The 27,892-nt window shown below is 38.4% G+C and overlaps 1 protein-coding gene across 1 annotated transcript in view; it reads left to right on the top strand.

Annotated features, from left to right (window-relative positions):
• LOC124795165 (glycine cleavage system H protein, mitochondrial) overlaps positions 1–27,892 on the top strand; it is an 83,285-nt gene that overhangs the window by 2,893 nt on the left and 52,500 nt on the right. Inside the window, exon 2 of the mRNA XM_047259055.1 lies at positions 14,730–14,809. Coding sequence (XP_047115011.1) covers positions 14,730–14,809 — 80 coding nt within the window. The remainder of the gene's footprint in view (positions 1–14,729; positions 14,810–27,892) is intronic.

Here is a 27,892-nt window from a genome sequence, read left to right as displayed (position 1 = left end):
CTAGTAAATATTTTTTATACCTCAAAACGTACTTCATACAGAATGCTATATAAACCTAGATCACAATAATTGTTACATTACTATATTTATAAAACCAAATCTTATAACTATTCTTGGTAACTCACATTACATTGCCAAGAAATGGCTTTTGCATATGATATAGAAAATACAATAGTCTGCTCTGTTTTATGTGGACATTTCTTGTAAGTTTTACACACAATACCAGAAAATCTTATAAGTATTTTAACAAAGTTCCAAACATTTAATCTCCAATAAAATAAATATTAAAACATAATGAAAAAGTAACTCACATTATAATATACAGTGACTCACATTACATTGTCGCAGATCACAGTCAAACTTTAAATAACCACGGCAATTTACAACACTTGGAGGGTTCACTTTTCTGACAAGCTTGTCTTTAGTGTAGTATATCCCACCTTTACTTTCAGGCCACTTCCAAAACTTCCCATCTTTCATCATAACATCAACTTTAAACTCACCATTTTCATTCAATTTTAGTAACATTACCAGGAAAATATGTATTGTCATATTTTACCACCACCCAGTCATCTACTTATATATCTAGTGATTTTACTGTTCTGTTAGTGTTTTCATCTGCAGCTGATGAAGTTGTGTCCTACAACTTCATTATTATAGAGTTCCAAATAATGAATTTTAGAAATGTTCAAGAAAGGCTTGCAGTTCTTGATTAAGGCCAAGAGATGTAGTTTTTTGCTTCTTTGGCTAAAGTCTTCTTCGCCCATAAGAACTGCTATCACATTAGAAGAAGAATTCAACATGCTTTTACAAAATCTGTTGCATTGTTTACAACATATTTCGTGCTTTTCACATGAGACCAAACTTGGTGTTTGACAGCCCCACCAATTCCATACACTGGCCCATGAGAAGTTGCAAAGTACTTCCATGTAATTCTTTTGGCATGACTCTTACTTAGAACTTGTATAGCCAATATATCTGCTTTTAAACTGGAAAGTAAGACCACCTGACCCAGATTGCAACTTCTCTAATATTTTTTGGTAGTTCTTCAAGAAGTCTATCAACATAGGGAATGACAGTGTTTTTGTGTGGTCCAGATTATCAGATACCAACATGCAGGGGTGAGAAGTACCTGAATGCCAAATCATGGCAGTAAAAATACTAATTAGATTCTGCTGCCAGTGTGCACTTTGAATTTCATATTGACTTACCCATGTAACATTTTGAGGAAAATCAATTTGCATCATGGCAGTTAGCATCGGATTCCTTATCGCTTTGATAGTTCTTTGAGTGTTCTCTCTTAGAGTAGCAGTGCTCTAAAAGTTTAGGTCCAATGGTAAGAATATGATCAATAAGATTCTGTAATGTACCTTCTTTTTCTACTTTCAAAATTCTGCCATCACTCTCGTACCACACATACCATTTCATGCCGTACTCTTGTACGCCAGTACACAAATCAAGAAGTTTAACTGCCAATAAATCTTTGCATTTCATGCACTTTCCCAACCAACAGTCGGCTGTAGGCTCTGCATAGAAAAGAATTCTGGCCAGTTACTGGTGCACTCAGATATTTGAGGTACTATGCTATGAAGAGAGTTAATAGCACAGATGAAATTCTTGTGATATCTGCAGAGACATGCGTTGGAAATTTATTGGCAAGCATGACATGTTTGGGTCTTAATTCTCCGAATTTACTTTTCCAATCACTTTGACATTTTCTTCACAAAACATTGCATGGGCTTCTTTCAAAGAAAACATCAAGTATCGTACTTGCAACTTACTCTTACCTTTGTCATCTTTTACAGTCACAACGTCTTTGCGTCCAGGGCCTGTCTGCTAATGTCATCCCTTTCATAGAATTTGCTCACTGCACTTATTGTTTCACTACTTATTTTTTGTTTAGAGATTCTTTCCACTTCTAAAGGTTCAACAGATGTGTAATACAACCTTCTAAAAACACATTTTTGTTTTCTGGGTGATGATGCTGGAAGTACACATTTCACTTTTGATATGGCTTTTCCCAATGAAGACCATATTTTTATATGGTGAAGAAGCAGAACTACTTGGTGTAGCTGAAGATGCTTCCTTTAGGCACTTCCGGTACTTGGCAACTTTTTCTCTAACATTCAGTTTCCTGTTTGCAGCAATCTTTTCTTGTTCTCTTGTACTTAAACATTCTTCCTGTTCCTGCTTTGTTTTCCTGAATTTTTTCATAATTTCCTTGTGTTTGATTTTACACTCTTCATATCTGCCTTCATCTTTCAATTTCTTTCTTCTTCTTCTTCTTCTTCTCATCTTTTCAGCTGCACTTAAAAGCATTCCGCAAAAATTGAAAATGTTGCAAAGTAGAAATAGCTATTCCCTATGGGATTTTATGTGGCATATGGAGATAAATATACATTAAATATGTTGAAATATATTGTTAGTTGTGTTGTATGTAGTTCAGAACCAATCTGACTGCTCAAAATTATAACTAAACCTACAAAAATTATAGTAACTCATGTTACATAAATAAAGGTAACTCGCATTACTTGAATTAAATATCCTATACCAGGAGAAGGCTTCCAGGAGGAAATTTGAGTCACCAAATTATCAGTTACTCTCCTGTGAAGGACAGAATGGCATGTTTCTGTACCTTATGTATTTTGTGAAAATCTTTAAAAAAACTGGCATTTGGTAACTCATATTACACATTTTGGTTTAGGTTATATAATTTTTTTTGTATTTATCATGCTTTAATTGTTTGCTTCTAAAAATATACCAAAAGTAAGTAGAAGTTATGCACTTTAAAGTGATACACAAACCATAAAGAATTATTATAAATTTCATGATTTTTTTCTTACCTTGAAATTGATCAAATCTTCTGCATGAACAAACTTAACAATATAGTCTTCAAAACAGTGGCTCCCACAAGTAAACAATAGGTTTTGGAGGGAGAAATCAATCTTGTCAACAAAATTCAATGCCCAACCTACATATGTAACAGGGGAAAAGATTCCCACAGGAAAAATTAATTTTTTGATAATGATTCCGTGTTTACATGGAATGACCCTGTTGTGTAGTAGTCTACTTCTTTATGCTAACAAATATTTATTTGTGCTGCAAGAAAATTTACTGAAGTGATAGCTGTGCACAGATTTTTTAATTTTGCAGTCTGTTTTACCTAGCCACACTTAACACAATACAAATTTTCCATTATCACTATTTATTACAATAACAACATACACATTTAGGTTTTAACCTGATAGGGACTCAGCTACACCATAGTAACACACCTGCAGTAGGTAGGTATGAACAACTGTTTTGAATGCCGAAATATTTTTGATAATTTTGATGTCCTGCTTGGCGTGTTCCGTTTTATTTGTGTGGTACTTGAATATTGGACATGTATATGTCTTCTGTTGTGTGAGTGAATACCTTGCTTTCTGACTCCAAACTGCTTTTTATTGTCTTAAGATTTTCCTAATAAAAAGCAAAATATATAAACAATCCAATGGAGGGACTTCAATAAAGGCTTCCACAAGCTTTTGTGAGCTCCCCTTTCCATGGCTTGTGCCACTCTTTTGGGTCGAGAAAGCACTAAAATTCCCTGAGAAGTTTACATCTTGCAGAAGTTTACATCTGCTGTGACAAAGTATACATTTTTTATTGTTTGCTTTGATGTGCGACTTGAAAGAATTTTAATGCAGTAACAGTGGTGTTCAGTTTATTGGTTACATATTTTGTAAGAGGAACCCATCTCAGATACTCGTGGATCCATAGTAGCGTTCACATTTTCTGTGTTTCTGGTGAATAAATATACGTGTGGCTAATGGCTGCTTATTCTGTACTGTGCGTAGATTCATAGTAACTGTTTATTGGATATTTATTATTAGATTGTTTGCAGAAAACCACTTTGTAATTTCTGAGGTGCATATTTTGATTTCGTTCCACAACTGCTGAACAGTCATTCCTTTGACTAACACACTTGTCATCAGCAAATTTATTATACTTATGATGTGGGCTGGTTGGCCCCAGCTCATTTACATAGAGCAAAAACAAAACTTCTCCCTGAATGGAGCCCTGTGGTACACTACACAAAGTGCACAGTTTTTCAGTTTGATAGATCTTCATGTTATTTCATTCTTGGAATGCAAGTTCAGCTATTTGCTCTCTATTTTGTATGTAAGACTTTAACCACTCATTAGCTAGTCCCCTATTACCTACACATTGTAGTTTTGTAAACAAGATGGTGTGGCTTATGACGTCAGATGCCTTTGAGGGGTCTAGAAAAATTGCAGAAATACACTCTCGATTGTTAATTACATTTGAACTGTCATTCAGGAATGCCAAAATTGTAGTGTCAGTAGATCTGGGTTTAAGAAAACCTTGCTGAGAGTCTGAGAAATAGTTTCTGTTTTCTGTAAAGTTTATTAATCTCTTTGGTAGATTTTTCTCCATTATTCTGGAACACCCAGATATGACTCATATTGGCCTATAGCTGGATAATCCATTTTTATCCCTTTTTTGTAGAGGGGCTTTACTCTGGCTGTTTCCAGTTTTTTGGGGGATATGACCTCTGAGGGTGAACAGTTGCAGATTCATCTAGAGGCTTGACTATGAATGGAGCATTTTTCTGTACAATGAAGACAGGTATATTGTCTATAACAAATGAGTATTTTGATTTAATAGCGTCTAGCATTTCTTTCTCACTAATCGGGTATAGGAGGAGAGTTTTATCATTTGACCTACATCTGAATTGATTCATTACTGCATACTGAGAGTTTTGCTGTGTGAAGTTTTTTGCTACCTGTGTGAAGTATGCATTAAATGTATTTGCAATTTTTCTGTGGTCTGATAATACAACTGATCTTTCTGAGGTGTTAATATTCTGAGATTCTACATTTTTTTGCTACTGTTTCCCTACTTACAATATTCCACAAGGTGTTTATTTTATTTTCAGAGTTTTATATGTATTTCCAGAATGAAATTTTCACTCTGCAGCAGAGTGTTTGCTGATTTTATATGTATTTGTTTTGGCTTGTTTTGTGAGCCTGTTGAGGATTTTCTTGCAGGATCTGAAATATGGTACAATTCTAGAGATGAGTTCTATTTGGACATTTTGTGTAGTAATCTTTTTCTTTTGTTTGCAGGTATTTGTATTACAAAGACAATCCAATTACTTTTTTACATTTCCTTTTTATATTTTCTCCTTTTTCAGGAGGAAACAGAGATATAAGTAATAAGCCACTAATGAAGCTATTGAAACTGTCATCAGTATTTGAATATTTATGTCTTTCTTCCCAGTTGTCTTTGCTCAAGCAGTGGTGAAATTAATTTGTGAATGAGATCATGGCAGAGTAAGGAGTTGTAGTTTTTTTAAACTATGGCATGCATAAGTCTCTGGGAGGTGTATTATCAGTGGTCGTAATATTTTAGTCCTTTTCTGTGGTACAAAGCACCTATTTTGAGGAGAGTTTTCCCATCTTCAAATGTAATACATTTTTCCAAAGGGGAGGTTGATTCTAAATCGTTTATTTTAAAAAAAAAGGTAAGGGCTTCATTCAGCCTAAGATCAAGCCTTGGTTACACAGTGTTCTTTTTTCCCCCCATGCCTGGCGTCCACCTAACACTGTTTCCTCCTTCTGCATTGACTTGACTATTTGTTGCCTGTTTTGAAGGTAAATAAATTTATAATTTTTTTGCATAGCTCAGGGTTTTAACGTCAGTATCCTTTATGAGGTCTAAAAATACAGCTGTTAAATGTTCTTTATGTTCCATCGTTGTTAGGAGAAGGAAAGCTGCTGTTTTACGGATCGCAGTGTGGAATGTCAGATCCCTTAATCGGGCAGGTAGGTTAGAAAATTTAAAAAGGGAAATGAATAGTTTAAAGTTAGATATAGTGGGAATTAGTGAAGATCGGTAGCAGCAGGAACAAGACTTCTGCTCAGGTGAATACAAGGCTATAAATACAAAGTCAAATAGGGGTAATGCAGGAGTAGGTTTAATAATGAATTAAAAAATAGGAGCGTGTTTAAACTATGAACAGCATAGTGAACGCATTATTGTAGCCAAGATAGACACGAAGCCCACAGTAGTACAGGTTTATATGCCAACTACGTCCGCAGATGATGAAGATAAAAGAAATTTTTCAGATAGTGAAGGGAGGTGAAAATTTAGTAGTCATGGGGGACTGGAATTTGATAGTAGGAAGAGGAAGAGAAAGAAAAGTAGTTGGAGAATATGGAATGGGGATAAGGAATGAAAGAGGAAGCCACCTGCTCGATTTTCGCACAGAGCATATCTTAATCATAGCCAATACATGGTTAAAGAATCATGAAAGAAGGTTGTGTACACGGAAGAGGCCTGGAGTCACTGGAAGGTTTCAGATAGATTATGTAATGGTAAGACAGAGATGTAGGAATCAGGTTTTAAATTGTAAGACATTTCCAGCGGCAGATGTAGACTCTGACCACAATCTATTGGTTATGAACTGTAGATTAAAACTAAAGAAACTGCAAACAGATGGGAATTTAAGGAGATGGAACCTGGATAAACTGAAAGAACCAGAGGTTGTAGAAAGTTCCAGATAGAGCATTAGGGAACGATTGACAAGAATGGGGCAAAGAAATACAGGAGAAAAAGAATCGGTAGCTTTGAGAGATGAAATAGTGAAGGCAGCAGAGAATCAAGTAGGTAAAAAGACAAGGGATAGTAGTAATCCTTGGGTAACAGAAGAGATAGTGAATTTAATTGATGAAAGGAGAAAATATAAAAATGTAGTCAATGAAGTAGGTAAAAAGGAATACAAATGTTTCAAAAATGAGATCGACAGGAAGTGCAAAATGGCTAAGCAGGGATGGCTAGAGGACAAATATATGGATGTAGAGGCATATATCACTAGGGGGTAAGATAGATAGTGCCTACAGGAAAGTTACAGACATTTGGAGAAAGAGAATCACTTGTATCAATATATCAAGAGCTCAGAAGGAAAACCAATTCTAAGCAAAGAAGAGAAAGCAGATAGGTGGAAGGAGTACATAGAGGGTCTAAACAAGGGTGATGTACTTGAGGGCTATATTGTGGAAATAGAAGAGGATGCAGATGGAGATGAAATGGGAGATAAGATTCTGTGTGAAGAATTTGGTAGAGCACTGAAAAACCTAAGTCAAAACAAGTCCCCGGGAATAGACAACTCCACTAGAACTACTGCTAGCCTTGGGAGAGCCAGCCCTGACAAAACTGTACCATCTGGTGAGCAAGATGTACAAGACGGGCGAAATGCCCTTAGATTTAAAGTAGAATGTAATAATCCCAATCCCAAAGAAAGCAGGCATTGACAAGTGTGAAAATTACCGAACAATCAGTTTAATAAGTCATGGCTGAAAAATAATAAATAGAATTCTTTACAGATAAATAGGAAAACTGGTAGAAGCTGACCCTGGGGAAGATCAATTTGGATTCCGTAGAAATGTTGGAACACGTGAGGCAATACTGACCCGATGATCTATCTCAGAAGATAGATTAAGGAGAGGCAAACCTATGTTTCTAGCATTTGTAGACTTAGAGAAAGCTTTTGACAATGTTGACTGGAATACTCTCTTTCAAATTCTGAAGGTGGCAGGGATCAGGGATCAAATACAGGGAGCAAAAGGCTATTTACAATTTGTACAGAAACCAGATGGCACTTATAAGAGTCAAGGGGCATGGAAGGGAAGCAGTGAGACAGGGTTGTAGCCTATCCCCAATGTTGTTCAATCTTTATATTGCGCAAGCAGTAGAGGAAACAAAAGAAAAATTTGGAGTAGAAATTAAAATCCATGGAGAAGAAGTAAAAACTTTTGAGGTTTGCTGATGACATTGTAATTCTGTCGGAGGCAGCAAAGGGCCTGGAAGAGCAATTGAACAGAATGGGCAGTGTCTTGAAAGGAGGATAAGATGAACATCAACAAAAGCAAAATGAGGATAATGGAATGTAGTCGAATTAGGTCGGGTGATGCTGAGGGTATTAGATTAGAAAATGAGACACTTAAAGCAGTAAAGGAGTTTTGCTATTTGGGGAACAAAAAACTGATGATGGTCGAAGTAGAGAGGATATAAATGTAGCCTGGCAATGGCAAGGAAAGTGTTTCTGAAGAAGAGAAATTTAACAGTGAGTATTGATTGAAGTGTAATCAGGAAGTCTTTTCTGATGGTATTTGTATGGAGTGTAGCCATGTATGGAAGTGGAACATGGATGATAAATAGTTTAGACAAAAAGAGAATAGAAGCTTTTGAAATGTGTTGCTACAAAAGAGTAGAATTGGGGAGAAAACAAATGTTGTGGCACAACATGACTAGAAGAAGGGATCGGTTGGTATGACATGTTCTGAGGCATCAAGGGACCACCAATTTAGTATTAGAGGGAAGTGTGGAGGATAAAAATCGTAGAGGCAAACCAAGGGATGAATACACTAAGCATATTCAGGAGGATGTAGGTTGCAGTAGTTGCTCGGAGATGAAGCAGCTAGCACAGGATAGAGTAACATGGAGAGCTGCATCAAACCAGTCTCTGGACTGAAGAAGAAGAAGAAGAAGAAGCCGCCGCCAACGACGATGACAACAACACGTTCCATCGAAGTAGCAGCCACATAGACGAAATTAAAGCATAGTTTTTGTTCAGTATTTTGGCACATAGTCCTAAAGACATAGAACAGCTACAAAATCAGGAAGGGTTTCAGCTATTTCTGCTGCACATTTCTTTAACATAGGCTCAGGAATTTTGTTAAGTGGCAGACCTTGAAAACTTCTTTCTTTTCTTGGTTATGAAAAAAGTATACTTTTGTTGATATTGTTTCGTGCTTGTTCTTCTGTATCATTTGCTACAACCAATTTCACACGATTTCCAGCTACATCTTTGAAAGAGGTATTAAATTTATTTTTTACTTTGTAAAGGTTCATTATTTCCTCTGCATATTTGACCAAAATCAAGTTTTGGTTTTCTGTGAGTGTTTTTTTTCTTTTTTCCCTGTAGCAGTATCCCACACTGACCATCATTTTGTGTGGGATATTTGTTATGAGGTATGCTTTTGTCTGCTTTGGTATTTCATAATGTAATCCTTCCTTCTTTGGGGACTTATGAATCCCTAGTGTAAACTGGCTACTCCTCCAGTTCTTCCTCAATAATTTCCTTCTTTTGATAGGGAAGCATAACTGTGAATAGTAGGATAATCCATTAATTATTCACTGGTATTGTTCAAAACTTCTTCCCATACCTTCTTAGCAAGGCAGTGTACAGATAAATTTATGTTCTGATCACTGTAGCTTCTTACTTCATTTGTTACATAATAATGTGAAATATGCTCATGAGCATTCAGTTCAACTGAATTTGTTAAAGGCTTTAAGTTGTATGGTCACCAAATCTTTTAATATTGACCTCTTCATTGCTCCTCTTTATTACATTTGTAAATACCTGGTTGTTAGTTATGACTTAGGCAGTTGTTACTTCTGTTGGTTTTAAGTTCAGAGTCAGAAGTTGACTTAGAAGATCTTTTTTTATTTCCATTGAAAGCAAATATGTCATATACAGTCAGGCTCTTGTGTCCTTTTTGTCAAACTGTAAAGTGGTGTCTTTGTTTATGGGAAGACAAATGTTATCCTTGGATAGCGATTTTCAGCACTGGCAAACTCAGAGCACGTTAAGGCTAGTTTCCTTCACCTCAGCATGCAGCCTTATTTTCCAACCAAATGCGCTGTTTTATATGCCAATGCTTTGTGGACACCACCTTGAGTTTTAAGGGATAAGCCACACGTGACAAATGTGGTAAGATCTCCCATGAAGGTGTTGGTTGTTCATATTCCCCCAAAATGTGTGAACTACTCTGGGAATCACCCTGTCTGGAGGAGAGACCGCAGTGTCTTCCTCGAAGAAAGTAAGATACAGGAGATCAAAACAACTAAGCATATGTCATATGGTGAGGCAAAAAATCTACAGCACCATGCAGCCCCAAAGTTTGCTACTTCTTTTGTGTGTGATCTTAAACAGCCAGTTCAGAAGGGAGATGCTGCTACACAAATGGGGGTTACTAGTGTGAGCATAAGTACCTGCAATATCCAGTGCACTCATGCTGCTGCAGTTATTTCATAACCAACGTCAGGCAAGGCTGTGGTAGCTAACATTGCGGAGCTCCCTTCTCCAAATATTCCGTCTAATGCTGCCACTATCACTGTGATTGTGGCTCCGAAGCCTATCTCTGGCGATTAAAGATTAAGCATCCACCACAAATGGAGTCGAGAAGTAAACTGTAATTGAGTTTGATATCGGACTAGGGCAATCATATTGCCCCAAGACTGAATCTCACCCATTACAGGCTCGTTTTCCCGGCAGGAGGACAAGTTGAAAGTGCAGCCCGTGTGATAGATAGCTCCCATATTACAGTGATACATTTATGGGTTCAGGACACATGAAGGAACTGAAGCAGCTAACATTGGAATGCCCCCTGTACCTGTGTTTACAAGAAACACATTTTAAAGCACTGCTGCCCCTGTGCTACGGGGCTAGACCCTTCACTGAAAGGATGACCTGATTGGGGACCAAGCCAAGTGTGGGTTGCTGTGTTTGTCAATAATGCACACCATTCCTTTTGCTCTACCCTGGCTACTGACACTGCATGCAGTTTCCATTGAAATTCATGTATGTCAGAGGATCACTATTGGCTCACTGTATCTACCTCCACAAGATGCATTAGACTCAGAGGCTCTCACAGATCTTATGGGACAACTCCCGCAACAGTTTCTCCTACTGTGAGATTTCAATGCCCGTCATGTCTTGTGGGTCTTGACCTCTACTTGCTCTCAGGGTCAAGCTTTGGAGGGCCTTATGACATCTCACGAGCTGTGCATCCTCAACACAGATACTACCCATGCATTTCTATGCTGCAGCTACTGGGTCATTCTCAGCCATTGACCTCTCTTTCCGCTCTTCAGCCCTCGCAGACACTTTTCAATGGGAAGTCATTGATTACCTTCATTCCCACTCTGCATCCACCTAGTGGGTGGAGCATTCCCTGAAAAGCAGCCACAAAAATCGATGGTCAGCAAGGTTAACTGGATGTTGTTCTGCCAGCTGGCTGTGTTTGAATACCATGAGAGTGTCCAGGATAGGTGGACCACATTACATGAGTTATCTATCATGCCAGTGACATATCCATCTCAAAGTCTGCAGGTCACCTTAAGAGGCAACCTGTTCCTTGGTGCACAGATGAGTACCACTCAGTAACCTGGGTCAGACATGCAACTCTTCAACTGCTTAAGTACTGCCCAACAGCAGAGAACCTCACTACATTTCAGGTCGCAAGAGCCGAGACTTGTCATGTAAGTAAGGAGAGCAAGAAAAGGTTGTGGCAAGCATTCCTGGACTCCATCAACTGCTCTTGTTCTACAGAAGTATGGGAAACCACCAGGATGATTCCTGGTAAACAACACTCAGAGACATTGCGCAGGTGCTGACAGAGCATTTTGCAGAAACTACTGCCAATAGCAGCCAGGATCCAGTGTTTTGCTACTACCCTGCAACTGTAGAGATGGGCAAGTTGAATTTCAGATCCAATAATTGTCTTACAACTATCTTTCTGCTTATGGGAGCAGGAATTGACACTGTCTGAGACTAAAGATACTGCACTCCATATCTGGTACTGCATGCTGAGACATTTATCAGCAGTGTCAAAGGAAAACCTCGTTGACTGTTTTAATTTGATATGGCAGACAGGTCACTTCCTCAAGTCACGCAGAAAGACTATTTTTGATCTCTCTCCTCAAGTACCACAGGTGTACCAGTAGTTACCCAAGTATTGCTTTAATGAGCTTTGTAGCAAAAACCTCGGATCAAATTGTTAACTGTCATCTGATCTGGTTATTAGAGACCAGGCAACTCCGTAGTATCTCTGTGTGGATTCCGGATATTTTGGTCTGCTGTCGACAACCTGATCCTATGAGATGCAGCTATTCAGCAGGCTTTCCTATGTAAACATCACTGTATCGGCATTTTCTTTGATATCAGTAAAGTGTACAATAGTACTTGGAAACACAGTATTCTCGCACAGCAGCTTTCATGGCCACCTCCCCATCTGGATACAGTCTTTCCTGCCTCAGTGGTTTTTTTAGGTACTGAGTTGGTGACACATTGTCAGATCATTGAGCAGGAGAATGGTGTTCCTAAGGGTAGTGTTTTGTTACCATCTTTGCCACAGCCATAAACAGTGTAACATCTACCACATAGAGCCCCGTACAGTGATTCTTATTTGTGGATGATTTTGCTGTGTCCTCCTCCTCCTCCTCCTCCTCCTCCTCAAGTGTCACAACAGCAACTCTTAAGTTTCAACTTACAGTGCAGAAGTTAGAAGAGTGGGCTGTAAAGATGGTTGGACATCATTATCAATTTTATAGCCTCAGTGTGGTTTCTGAGCCTCATTTTTTATTCCAAAGGGGTAGTCACCACACCTAAGAGACATCAGCCAGAACCCAGAAGGCACTGAATATTATAAAATGCCTAGCTATAGTTCTTTGGGAGCAGACAGGGCATGTCTTCTATATCTGTCGATGACTCTCCATGCAATATAACATGCTGAAAATCTTCAATCACCAGAAAATCTTCAATCCAGTCACAGATTTTGTCTAATATCCCATACGATCATACTTTTAATAATAAGCATGAGTGTTGCACTGAGTCAAATGCTTTTCAGAAATCAAGAAATATGCATCTGTCTGACTGCCCTTATCCATGGCTTTCAGAATGTCGTGAGAAAAGTGTGAATTGTTTCACATGACCTGTGTTCTCAAAATCCACACTGTTTGGTGTGGAGGATATCATTCTGTTTGAGAATATGATCTAAGATTCTGATTTATTGTTGTGTCCTCTATTAATTTTTTTCATAGTTGATGAAGGATATAAGTACATAATATGTAGCGAAGTATTTATTGGAGATTTTTTATATTATTTAATACAGTTTTTATAAAAAAACAATCACACATGACAAAACTATAAAAGTGCAAAGATACAGAATGACTGGTGAGTAATTACCTTCAGGTCATGTAATCATTGAATTTTTATAATGTCCAATTGATTCAGTTGTAACTATCGTAGAATCATTCAAAGAGATATAATCAGTAGAATGGAAATACCTTGGTCATGCAATATTAGTTGGAAGTGACTATAGTCTTGCAGATATATGGGCAGTCATTCATCTGAAGTAGTTCTGAACACATTTACCGAAAACTGTCTCGAGCTGCTAGTGTGATGACCCATGCGGAATGGAAAAATTCTCTCTCATGAATTCTCGGTTTTTGAATTTAAAGTGGTTTCCTTATTGGGTTTTGGCTGCTGATAAATGCTATTGAGTAGAAAAGAAGTAAGTGTGCATTCTAAATATTAAAACATGGAGAGTTGGAGGTTGTGTGTAAGAAGAAATGAAAAGTTAATTGAAGAGTGAAGGCCAAAGCGTTTATGATCGGATGGGAGGTAAGTAACGTCCATGAGGGGATGTGAGATAGGAGTCGTAATTGCATTGACAGAAACTTAGAGATGAGGCAGTTACATCAACAATATAATGGCGATATGTTGCAGGAGGAATTCAGTATGGTGATAGTATTAGGAAGTTTTTGTGTAATGTTAGTGGTGAGAGAAGCTTAAGAAAGTTGTAAAAATAACAAAGGTTTACTAGTTAGGTATGAGGCCGATATATTAAATTATTGGCAGGACCGTAGTATGATTAAATAGATCCTCGTGACCCAAATTTTTTATTTACATGGTATGCAAGTTTAAGACTGGGTTATCTGTATTTCTTGTGGACAATCAGGGTTAGTTTGTAGGCTGCAACATGAGTTTGTCAGAGAATCCAGCACTAAGAACTGAAAGTGGAGAAGAAAATGAAGGGACAGAGGGAGGTCAGGTGAAGTAAGACTGCAAATACAAGAAAGCACCTGTAATGTATGAATAGAGAAAAGATTAATTGACAAAGAAAGAATACAGAAATGTAAAGCTTTCACAAAGAGCTGTTACTATGGCAAGTATATTGGTAATAAAACTGTTCAAAATATTAAAGTAGCAAAATATGTAACAAACAATAATCGGTAGATAGGGCCAATACAGAAAGTAGCAATATTAAATGAAGCTGAGTGAATATATGTTTGATAAGGAAGCAGATAAACAGAAACAATCACTGCACAAGTGTATGTTTGTGTATAGGCAGATAAAGAAACCAATATTCTGAAATGCACAGTGATTACAGAAAAGAAAGAAATCTGTTTTTGAGTCTGGTTTCCTTGTTTTCCTTCCAGTAATAGCAAAACAATTATCATGGACGCAACATACAGGGACATCATAATTATACTCAAAATGAGTAATATTTGTATTGAACAATACTGAATAGTGTAGGCAATCGTCTGTTTTGAATTAGAAACAACTGCCCAAAAATTTTCCGTAACTGCCATACAGTGTCATTAAAAAAACTACACCGTAGAAATGTTCAAGGACATGAAAACACTAAAAATTCATAATATATCATAGTGTTCATATTTAGCTTGCTCTTAATGTGTTTTCTTTGTAGGTTTAAGTACACTTTCATTTGTATTCTCGCTTTGTACAATATGTAATTGATGTGATGGCAGAGGTGCTGCCTGTTTCTTGCTTTTGTGTGGAATCATGAGACAGAGAAGAGCTTATTACCTTTAGCTTGAATAACTTGTTAAATGTGATCTTTTTTTTCCCCTTGCAGATCTGAGGTTCAGTGCAAAACACGAATGGATATTGTATGATGGAAAAGTGGGCACAGTTGGAATTTCAGACCACGCACAGGTGAAAGATGTTCATTCACTACTCACATTCTAAATATGAAAATTAGCATGTGATGAAGGAGGTTTTATCTTTGCTGAATTGTGTGTCCTTTAGTGTAGAAAATTTTGATCGGAAAAATTCATGCCTTGCAAATTTTCATGTAGAGGATTTTATAAATATGATAGTAATAGTGTTTATAAGAGCCTTATATTGATAAAGTAACTGTCAGATTTATAAAAAGAACAACAAAATCGCTCCTTGCTTTTTGTCTTATCCTTAGGAAACTTGTTAGTGTATAACTTCTTTTAAACAGAAGTTAGGCTGTCAAAAGTTTTCCCCGTTTGCATCTGTTTATTCATTTCAGTTAAGAAAACATGTGAAAATAAATTACAAACCAGTACTTTGATCCAGTGAAGTGGCTGCAGTAACAGCTGTGCATGGAGGAAATCTAAATGAAGATTGATGTCACTTGGCAAGGCAGTGTTTATCCACCATTGGGAAAAATAAACTTGGTCATGTGAGGAGGTACAGTCACGTTTCAGTTCAGAAGAGCGCACATTGTTCTCTTGCAGTGTGAGTGTGAGAAGTGATCACAGAAAATGCCTTCATGGGAAGCTGTAAGAACTTGATGTCAACGTCAAATAAGAATGAGAAGGGTGTGATGTTGCTAACAAAATGCAATGGAATGTGAAAGCAAAAGTTAAGTCAGTGTTGTGCAAATTACAGGAGGAAGAACATGATGCTGAGTGGAGTTGGATTCAGATATCTGCCCCTGAGCAGAATAAGTAAAAGACACACAATAAATATTTGATATAGAGAAATGTGATAGTAGACAGTAATTTCTGCAGTATTATGAACAATACAAGGAAATACCATCTTTGCAAAAACTTCAGAGCTTTTGTTGCACAAAATTGGAATTTCAAGCTAGCAAAGATACTCTGAGGAAGAAAGTGTTCCATCTGTGTTGTTGTGGTCTTCAGTCCTGAGACTGGTTTGATGCAGCTCTCCCTATCCTGTGCAAGTTTCATCTCCCAGTACTTACTGCAACCTACATCCATCTGAATCTGCTTAGTGTATTCATCCCTTGGTCTCCCTCTACGATTTTTACCCTCCACGCTGCCCTCCAATGCTAAATTTGTGATCCATTGATGCATCAGAACATGTCCTATCAACTGGTCCCTTCTTCTTGTCAAGTTGTGCCACGAACTCCTCTTCTCCCCAATTCTATTCAATACCTCCTCATTAGTTATGTGGTCTACCCATCTAATCTTCAGCATTCTTCTGTAGCACCACATTTCAAAAGCTTCTATTCTCTTCCTGTCCAAACTATTTATCATCCATGTTTCACTTCCATACATGGCTACACTCCATGCAAATACTTTCAGAAACAACTTCCTGACACTTAAATCTATACTCGATGTTAGCAAATTTCTCTTCTTCAGAAAGGCTTTCCTTGCCATTGCCAGTCCACATTTTATATCCTCTCTACTTCGACCATCATCAGTTATTTTGCTCCCTAAATAGCAAAACTTCTTTACTACTTTAAGTGTCTCGTTTCCTAATCTAATTCCCTCGGCATCACCCGACTTAATTCGACTACATTCCATTATCCTCGTTTTGCTTTTGTTGGAGTTCATCTTATATACTCCTTTCAAGACACTGTCCATTCCGTTCAACTGCTCTTCCCAGTCCTTTGCTGTCTCTGACAGAATTACAATGTCATCGGTGAACCTCAAAGTTTTTATTTCTTCTCCGTGTATTTTAATACCTACACCAAATTTCTCTTTTGTTTCCTTTACTGCTTGCTCAATATACAGATTGAATAACATCGGGGAGAGGCTACAACCCTGTCTCACTCCCTTCCTAACCACTGCTTCCCTTTCATGCCCCTGGACTCTTATAACTGCCATCTGGTTTCTGTACAAATTGTAAATAGCCTTTGGCTCCCTATATTTTACCCCTGCCACCTTTAGAATTTGAAAGAGAGTATTCCAGTCAACATTGTCAAAAGCTTTCTCTAAGTCTACAAATGCTAGAAACGTAGGTTTGCCTGTCCTTAATCTATCTTCTAAGATAAGTCGTAGGGTCAGTATTGCCTCACGTGTTCCTACATTTCTATGGAATCCAAAATGATCTTCCCTGAGGTCGGCTTCTACCAGTTTTTCCATTTGTCTGTAAAGAGTTTGCGTTAATATTTTGCAGCTGTGACTTATTAAACTGATAGTTTGGTAATTTTCACATCTCTCTACGCCTGCTTTCTTTGGGATTGGAATTATTATATTCTTCTTGAAGTATGAGGGTATTTTGCCCGCCTCATAGGACTCAGGTCTCTCAGTGCTCTGTCGAACTCTTCACACAGTATCATATCTCCCATTTCATCTTAATCTACATCCTCTTCCATTTCCATAATATTGTCCTCAAGTACATCGCCCTTGTATAGACCCATTATATACTCCTTCCACCTTTCTGCTTTCCCTTCTTTGCTTAGAACTGGGTTTCCATCTGAGCTCTTGACATTCATACAAGTGGTTCTCTGTTCTCTAAAGGTCTCTTTAATTTTCCTGTAGGCAGTATCTATCTTACCGCTAGTGAGATAAGCCTCTACATCCTTACATTTGTCTTCTAGCCATCCCTGCTTAGCCATTTTGCACTTCATGTCCATCTCATTTTTGAGACGTTTGTATTCCTTTTTGCCTGCTTCATTTACTGCATTTTTATATTTTCTCCTTAGATCAATTAAATTCAATATCTCTTCTGTTACCCAAGGATTTCTACTAGCCCTCGTCTTATTACCTACTCGATCCTCTGCTGCCTTCACTACTTCATCCCTCAGAGCTACCCATTCTTCTTCTATTGTATTCCTTTCCCCCATTCCTGTCAATACCATAATGTTCCATCTAAGAGATCTGATATTAAAAGAAACCAGAATAAATGAGTCGTCGTGTCCAGACGAAAGAATGTACTTGCAAAAAGTGCAGACTACGTTAGATATTTTTATGAAAAATAAGGCTTTCGAAATTAAAGTGGGTATTAGTTTTAGATGAACTGTGGATTCATTCCGAGTACACTGTGAATAGTTGTTGTAAAGTAACAGTATGCAAATAGTATTCTCAAACAGCAGTGTTGGTTAGTGATTCATTCGTGTGAATGCAGAGTTTCATTTCCTGTTCACTTCTCCTCTATGTCAGCAATGGAAAAGTCAGACTTATCATATAGAAATGTAGAAAAAAAGGAAAAAATTATATAAACCCAAGGAGACCTAAACTTTTGGCATTAAATAAGTTCATTCCACAGACAAAATTTTGCAAGAAAATGGTTCCTTTCCTATTTCTGCCATACTATACAGTCCTAAATCCTATAGAACTGGTGTGGAATCTTTGAAAGGATAAGATCAATAGTCTGAATGTGTTGATATTCATACAAGTGGTTCTCTTTTCTCCAAAGGTCTCTTTAATTTTCCTGTAGGCAGTATCTATCTTACCCCTAGTGAGATAAGCCTCTACATCCTTACATTTGTCTTCTAGCCATCCCTGCTAGATGGTTTTGCTCCTAATAAATAAATATTGTGCGTCACATAGCATTTGGCAAGCCTTTTGATATCAAATATTGCTTGGGTGACTTGTGTGTCAATTTCACTGCTTCTATATTAGGGATAGCAGTTATTGCTGAAACAGTTGGTTTTTGGTTATATACTTTCTTTTAACGTGACTGTTAAGACTGCTCAAAAAACTGGTTCCTGAAGTAACTGAGGGTAGGTTTTTTATGGCTATTATTTCCAATAATAAAGTGAACAAAGATTGAAAAATTCTAATGCAGGTGAAGGAGAGGGAGATCTCCATCGATATGGGGGTTGAGGCTGTGGCAGCAATTGCTTTCATTGTATCCAGCAAAGATGGTGAAGGACCTGTACTATTGGGTGGGGAATTGTAGGACTCCCCTCCCAATAGATGAAGGTGCACTACACAAATGAAGCAGCTTAGGTAGCAGAGTACTTGGGGAGTCATGTAGGGTTTTTTTAGGGTAGGTAGTAGTTTGAGGTACTCTCATGAACACTTGCCAGACGGTACACAGACAGCAAAATTAGACAGTGCTCAGAGTAAAGACACTTTGTCTGTCAACATATTATCAGTAAATTGTTGAAGTATTTGTAACGAAGTTCCTGAATTTACTGCTCTGCAGGAAAGTTCCTGCAGGAAAGTTCTTACACTCAAAGTATTCTCAGGACCAAGAACTGGCGAAACCTGAAGTAGAAAGCTTTGACATTTACCAAGTCATGGACTGAATCTCGGGAAGACAGATTAGATGCTACGGAGGAGGGGGGGGGGGAGATGATTGTTGCAGCTGACAAAAATATTCTCTCTATTGAGATTGTATTTGAGTGTGACAGTAAGGGTATCTGGTCACATATAACGGGTGTATTTGAAATAAAGGTAATTGTTGGATGTTTTTACCAGCCACCCAAATCTGACATGACAGTTTTTTAGTAATTCAAAGAACATCTATGGTCAGTAGCACATAAATACCCAAACCATTAGTTGGTGGTGGCTTTAACATATCGAGTGTAGACTGGGACATCAATGGATTCGTTGTGTGTGTGTGTGTGTGTGTGTGTGGGGGGGGGGGGGGGGGAATACAGACAGACAGACTTGCGAAGTGATTTTCAGCACAGTTTTCTAAAAACTGTCTTCTACATCTACATGGATACTCCGCAAATCACATTTAAGTGCCTGGCAGAGGGTTCATTGAACTTCCTTTACAATCATTCCAATCTCGTATAACGCACGGAAAGAACGAACACCTATATCTTTCTGTACGAGCTCTAATTTCCCATATTTTGTCATGGTGATCGTTTCTCCCTATGTAGATCGGTGTCAACAAAATACTTTCGCATTCAGAGGAGAAAGTTCATGATTGGAATTTCATGAGAAGATTCTGTCGCAATGAAAAACACCTTTATTTTAATGATGTCCTGCCCAAATCCTGTATCATTTCAGTGACACTCTCTCCTGTATTTCATGATAGTACAAAATGTGCTGCCCTTCTTTGGACTTTTTCGATGTTCTCCTTCAGTCCTATCTGGTAAGGACCCCACACCGTGCAGCAGTATTCTAAAAAAGGATGGACAAGTGTAGTGTAGGCAGTCTCCTTAGTAGATCTTTTACATTTTCTAAGTGCCGCAACAGTAGAAGGCAGTCTTTGGTTAGCCTTCCCCACAAAATTTTTTGTGTGTTCTCATCAAATTTAAGTTGTTCGTTAATGTAATTCCTAGGTATTTATTTGAATTTATGGTCTTCTGATTTGACGAATTTATCATGTAACCGAAGTTAAACGAATTCATTTTAGCACTCGTGGATGACCTTTCATTTTCCATTATTTGGGGTCAATTGCCAATTTTCACACCATATAGATATCTTTTCTAAATCATTTTGCGATTTGGTTTGATCATCTGATGACTTTATTAGTTAATAAACAACAGCATCATCTGCAAACAATCTAAGATGACTGCTATGATTGTATCCCAAATTGTTTATATAGATAAGGAACAGCACTGGCTCAGTGACTGTCAGACCCAGACAGCACCTGGAACCTGCTTGTCAGACAAACCGGGGAGGCCTTATGTACGGCAGCTTGGGAAGTCTTTCTCCGCTTGCTATGCCCTGTGGTGACCTCCCACTCAACCATGGGTGATGGGTGGGCTGGCCTCCGGTGAGGACCGATCGGAGGACTTGGACGTGCTGGATGTCCTTTGGATCTCCACAGCTGGCCCACAGCAGTTGTGTCCACCCACTGCAGCCTCAAGCTGTGTAACCGAAGCCATCACAGCCTGAAGCTGAGAGCGAAGTGTCACCTAATAGGCTCACATCCGCACACAACAATCGCAGTCCCTGTCCATACTAAAGACCGTGGAAAACTAAACTATGCAGATAAACGAACTATCGGCTTGTGCCGTGCAACTCTACTGTAGACCCTGACGAAAATGCAGGATCTATCTAGTAATTTAGATTAATACGCAGAGATTCAGAAACCTAACTACTGAAGCACTCAGGTGAAACTATATAATTCGTCCCTGATTAGTAACTTGAGCAACTAGTTTGACAGCCCACACTCAGTGGGAATATTTTAGATCTTCTAGCTGCAAACAGGCCTGACCTTATTGACGGCACCAGTATTGAGACAGTGATAAGTGATCATGATGTTATCTTAGCAACTATGGTTATAGATTATCTTAGCAACTATGGTTATAGAAGTTAATAAATCAGTCAAGAAGGCTAGGAGAAAATTTGTTAGACCAGATGATCTGTGGTTAGCAACTGACTTGGACAATGAATTGACATAATTTAGTTCCAGTATGAGGGGAAGTACATGCGTAGTAAGTGGATTAAGGATAGAAAGGATCCACCATAGTTTAACTGTGAAATTTGGAAGATGCTGAGGAAGCAAAAGCTGTTGCACTCTTAGTTCAAAAGAGAATGTGTAAATATTGGGAAGCTAAGGGTAGTGGAGATTTATGACTCTGTAAAAAGATCTGGCCGAGAACAAGAGAAAATTCTGGCTCTATGTAAAATTGCTAATGTTGTCTAATGCTTCCATCCAATCACTCGTTGACCAGTCTGTTGAGGCAGTAAAGGATAGTAAAACAAAAGCTGAAGTTTCAAGTTTCGTATTTAAGAAATAATGCAGGAGATCGCGCAGTCATAACTTTTTTTGACCATTACACAGACACCCATATGGACAACATAGTAATAGGCATCCTTGGCATGGAGAAGCAACTGAAAGAGTTGAAAATAAATAAGTTGCCACATCTGGATGGAATCCCAGCTTGGTTGTAGAAAGAGTACTCTACAGCACCGGCCCTTACTTATCTCATGTTTGTTGTGAATCTCTTGCCCAGCAGAAAGTCCCAAACAATTGGAAAATACTGTTGGTGACTCCTGTATATAAGAAGGGTAAAAATGGACCCAAAAATTTAAACCTATGTCCTTAACATGAGTTTTCTGTTAAAGTCTTGAATGTATTCTCAGTTCAAATATAATAAATTTCCGTGAGACAAGAAAAGTTCCTGACCACGAATCAGCACGATTTTAGAAAGCATTGTTAGTGCAAAACAAAGCTTGTCCTTTTGTCACATCATATATTGTGATCTACAGATGAAGGGCAACTGGCAGATGCCACATTTTTAGGTTTCTGAAAAGCATTTGACACAGTGCCCCACTGCAGACTGTTAACAAAGGTGCGAGTATGTGAGCAGCTCGAAAACTTCTTAAGTGATAGAACCCAATATGTTATCCACCACAGCAAATGTTGGTCAGACAAAGGTATCATCAGAAGTATCCGAGGGGAGTGTGATAGAACTATTATTATTATTATTATTATTATTATTATTATTATTATTATTTTCTATATACTTAAGTGATCTGGTGGACAAGATAGGCAGCAATCTACAGGTATTTGCTGATGACACTGTGGTGGTTCAGGAAAGTGTTGCCATTGAGAGACTGTAGGAGGATACAATGACTGAGACAAGATTTCTAATTGGTGTGATGAATGGCAGCTAGCTGTAAATTTAGAGAAATGTCAATTAATGCAAATGAGTTGGAAAAACCAATGCGTAATGTTCAAATACAGAATTTCTAGTATGCTGCTTAACAGAGTCACATTACTTAAATATCTAAGTGTAACCTTGGAAAGCAATATGACATGAAATGAGTATGTAGTGCTTGTGTTAGGTCAGGCAAATAGTCAACTTCAATTTATTGGGAGAATTTTGGAAAGTTTTATTCATCTGTAAAAGAGACTGCATATAGGACACTAGTGCGACGTAATTCTGGAGTATTGCTGAAATGTTTGGGATCCGCACCAGGTTGGTTTAGAGTAAGACACGGAAGCAATTCAGAGAGGGTCTGCTAGGTCTTTTACTGGTAGCTGTGAATGGTGCACAAGTATCATGGATTTGCTGCAGGAACCCAAATGGGAATCCCTGGAGGTAAGGCAACATTCTTTTCAAGGATACTATTAACAACATTTAAGCTGACAGCAGAATAATTACTATTAAGAACAGTCTTGATCACGATTTATTTAACAAGGTGACCAGTTTCGACCACTACTGTGGTCATCTTCAGACCATTGAGTAGGAACCTCTTTCTGTTGGAGAATCACAATGATTCTCCAACAGAAAGAGGTTCCTACTCAATGGTCTGAAGATGACCACAGTAGTGGTCGAAACCGGTCACCTTGTTAAATAAATCGTGATCAAGACAGTTTTTAATAGTAATTATTTATAAGACATTGATCATTGCTGTTCCCGTAATGCATTCAAAAGTAATTGACAGCAGAATGATTCTACTGCCACAAACCTGCATTTCGCTCAAGGACCACGAAGTTTAGAGAAATTAGGGCTCATATGGAGGCATATAGACAGTCTTTACTCCCTTGCTCTATTTGTTAGTGGAACAGGAAATGAAATGATCAGTAGTGGTACAAAGTACCCTCTGCCATGCACCAATCAGTGGCTTGTGGAATGTGGATGTAGATGTAGAATACTGACACAGCGAGAGTGGGAGGTCACAAGTCAATGATTTCCCTGCATTTTTTTAAACTGTGATAAGATTATGGCCTTTAGGCCCTCTCTTACATCGGACCAGGGTTTCGCACATACAGTATAGGTATAGCATTTAAATTTGCCTTGTCTTCCAAGAAACATTATGGATGTTTTCTACTTATATGATGATGTGCTTCCTCTCATTTTTCATCACTTAAAGCAAATACACCATCGCACTTCATTACTATCGTAAAGCACTTCCAAATTAGGAATGATGTCATTCTGCAATACTACCAGTATCCAAGGATGACAGCAAAAAACTACCATATAGACCAGCTGTGGGCATGTGTTCCTGCGTGTGCAGGCCTGTTGTGTAATAGGCCATGCCACTAGATACATTTGTGTCTTAGCAATGCTCTGCCAATTCTGATGGTGCTAGTATGTGTTTGTTGCTATTTTGTAACTTTGAGGTTTTTATAAACCTACACTGATTGCTTTTCCCATTTTCTATAATAACTGAACATTCAAGAGCAATAAAATATTTTAACACTGCTGCAGTGGTAAATTGATATGCTAGTTTTTTTACCCAGTTCTTAGTAAAAATGAAAAAAAAAACCTGTTGTAACTGAAATCAAGCAAATACCAAAAAATACCATTTATCCAAAACTAAAATACTGATATTGGTTTAACTTCTCAGTTCTTCCCTTCCCTATTCCATACTCGAGCAACTTCTCAGTCTCAAAAGTCAAGAGAATGCTCCTTCCAGACCTTGAAGTTATCACTGGAAATTAGACTGGACCCTGACATTAGCAGCCAAAACCTCTGCTAGACCATGCAGGCAGATTAATTTTATTGCTGTGGCATTAGTTTTAGTGATGTGTCTTTAGGAAACGAAAAGCACTATTTATAATAATTAAAAAAGTTTGTGAATACTTGTGGAGGAGAGAGACGTTGATGGTGGAGGAAACTGAAAATATAACAGAATCATTTGGCATAGATTCAAACAAGGAGTCTACACAGTCACCTCTGACTGAACCAGCAGATGACAAATGTGAACATCTACAGCTGTGGAAAATACACACATCACTGCGAAGAAAGTTTTACAGATATTGCCAATGAAGTGTCATGGACAGTCAAGATGAGATATACTGTGTGTCTTGTTTTTGTCCATATTCTAAATGAGCACTTAATTCAGTGACTCTTATGGATGTGTAGAATCTGGCAGTGCACTGCTTGTAGGAGTAATGGAGTTTTTCCCTGTTACTGCCTCCCCTCCCACGTTCTTGGACATAAACATTTACATCAACAGTCATACTCTGCAAGCCATCATACAGTGCCTGCTGGAGGCTATGTTGTATCTCTACTAGTCATTTCCTTTCCTCTTCCACTTAAAATTGGTGCAAGGGAATAATGACTGTCTATATGCCTCCATAAGATTCGTAAATTTTCTTATCTTGTCCTCATGGTCCTTAAGTGAATTCTACGTTGGTAGCTGTAGATGCATTGTATAGTCGGCTGCAAAGGCCTAAGTTTCCTCAGTAGTGTTGTGAATTGTCTTCCCTTCACGGTTTTTCATTTGAGTTCATGAAGCATCTCTGTAATACTCGTGTGTTGATTGAATGTACCAGTAATAAATCTAGCAGCACACCTGAGAGTTGCTTTGATATTTGCCTTTAATTTGACATAGTGGGTACATAGTGTGGTATATAGATGAGCTAGACTGCCCTAAAATTCTCCCAATAAACCGAAGTCGACCTCTTCTACTGCCTTCCTTACTCGAATCTAAGCCGCACTCGAATCTAAGCCGCACCTGAAAAATGAGACTCGAAATAAAGGAAAAAAAGTTCCCGAATCTAAGCCGCACGTGAAATTTGAGACTCGAAATTCAAGGGGAGAGAAAAGTTTTAGGCCGCACCTCCAAATCGAAACAAAGTTGGTCCATTGTAATGTGAGAGACAATTTAGGTCGAATGAATGACGATACAGCTACAGTAGTTTCGTTCGAGTCGTAAGCTTAGCAGTTAAGCTTTACCAGGTAGCCATTGCTATGCGTCAGGCGCTCCGTCCGTATTTATACGGGTACCCTTCCTTTTTCACGTGCTTTGCCTGGTTTGAATCGATTGCTTATTTTTCTTTGATCTGATAAGTGCCGTTTTCTTTGTTATAGGTGTTTACGTCACTCTAAGCTGAAAATGCATTACTGTACTGTGTCATGCATTGTTTGTCGCATTCTGATAGTGCGTGTTTACGGCTGTCGCTGCTCGCGGCATGGCTTTCTTTTGTGTGCGTTACTGCCGCTTTTTTTTTTTTTAATGAGAGAGAGAGAAAAATCGTCTCATTAGCGAAACAATGGCAAGGGACTGCTATTTGTTGTTACTTAAACTGCTGCTTTCTTTGATAATGATCAACAAGAACCAAATAATATACTGCATATGATAGAACATGTTCTGAACGAGAGTAGGGCAAAAATTTTTCTCCGTTTGAAAATCTTTGCGGCCGCTTCTTTAGTACATCAAATTCTGCACAGAAATTAGAGCCATCTTAGATTTAAAAATCTAGTCAGTTGTCGTGCTTCATTTCTGACTGTATCACTATTAGGCATAAGAATAATACGAATATAAACATGACACGATACGTATATTCTTCCGCGTTTGCTGTTGTCTCACTCTAGTTTCGTAGTTTATTAGGCAGACAGGATTTAAACGAGATAGCAGCAAACACCCCCCCATGAACCATGGACCTTGCCGTTGGTGGGGAGGCTTGCGTGCCTCAGCGATACAGATAGCCGTACCGTAGGTGCAACCACAACGGAGGGGTATCTGTTGAGAGGCCAGACAAACGTGTGGTTCCTGAAGAGGGGCAGCAGCCTTTTCAGTAGTTGCAAGGGCAACAGTCTGGATGATTGACTGATCTGGCCTTGTAACAATAACCAAAACGGCCTTGCTGTGCTGGTACTGTGAACGGCTGAAAGCAAGGGGAAACTACAGCCGTAATTTTTCCCAAGGGCATGCAGCTTTACTGTATGATTAAATGATGATGGCGTCCTCTTGGGTAAAATATTCCGGAGGTAAAATAGTCCCCCATTCGGATCTCCGGGCGGGGACTACTCAAGAGGATGTCGTTATCAGGAGAAAGAAAACTGGCGTTCTATGGATCGGAGCGTGGAATGTCAGATCCCTTAATCGGGCAGGTAGGTTAGAGAATTTAAAAAGGGAAATAGATAGGTTGAAGTTAGATATAGTGGGAATTAGTGAAGTTCGGTGGCAGGAGGAACAAGACTTCTGGTCAGGTGACTACAGGGTTATAAACACAAAATCAAATAGGGGTAATGCAGGAGTAGGTTTAATAATGAATAGGAAAATAGGAATGCGGGTAAGCTACTACAAACAGCATAGTGAACGCATTATTGTGGCCAAGATAGATACGAAGCCCACACCTACTACAGTAGTACAAGTTTATATGCCGACTAGCTCTGCAGATGACGAAGAAATTGAAGAAATGTATGATGAAATAAAAGAAATTATTCAGATTGTGAAGGGAGACGAAAATTTAATAGTCATGGGTGACTGGAATTCGAGTGTAGGAAAAGGGAGAGAAGGAAACATAGTAGGTGAATATGGATTGGGGGACAGAAATGAAAGAGGAAGCCGCCTGGTAGAATTTTGCACAGAGCACAACATAATCATAACTAACACTTGGTTTAAGAATCATGAAAGAAGGTTGTATACATGGAAGAACCCTGGAGATACTAAAAGGTATCAGATAGATTATATAATGGTAAGACAGAGATTTAGGAACCAGGTTTTAAATTGTAAGACATTTCCAGGGGCAGATGTGGACTCTGACCACAATCTATTGGTTATGACCTGTAGATTAAAACAGAAGAAACTTCAAAAAGGTGGGAATTTAAGGAGATGGGACCTGGATAAACTAAAAGAACCAGAGGTTGTACAGAGATTCAGGGAGAGCATAAGGGAGCAATTGACAGGAATGGGGGAAATAAATACAGTAGAAGAAGAATGGGTAGCTTTGAGGGATGAAGTAGTGAAGGCAGCTGAGGATCAAGTAGGTAAAAAGACGAGGGCTAGTAAAAATCCTTGGGTAACAGAAGAAATATTGGATTTAATTGATGAAAGGAGAAAATATAAAAATGCAGTAAATGAAGCAGGCAAAAAGGAATACAAACGTCTCAAAAATGAGATCGACAGGAAGTGCAAAATGGCTAAGCAGGGATGGCTAGAGGACAAATGTAAGGATGTAGAGGCCTATCTCACTAGGGGTAAGATAGATACCACCTACAGGAAAATTAAAGAGACCTTTGGAGATAAGAGAACGACTTGTATGAATATCAAGAGCTCAGATGGAAACCCAGTTCTAAGCAAAGAAGGGAAGGCAGAAAGGTGGAAGGAGTATATAGAGGGTCTATACAAGGGCGATGTACTTGAGGACAATATTATGGAAATGGAAGAGGATGTAGATGAAGATGAAATGGGAGATACGATACTGCGTGAAGAGTTTGACAGAGCACTGAAAGACCTGAGTCGAAACAAGGCCCCCGGAGTAGAC

This window comes from Schistocerca piceifrons, chromosome 4, assembly GCF_021461385.2.
Source record: "Schistocerca piceifrons isolate TAMUIC-IGC-003096 chromosome 4, iqSchPice1.1, whole genome shotgun sequence".
Taxonomy (NCBI): domain Eukaryota; kingdom Metazoa; phylum Arthropoda; class Insecta; order Orthoptera; family Acrididae; genus Schistocerca; species Schistocerca piceifrons.
This window is presented reverse-complemented; position numbering and strand designations above follow the sequence as displayed.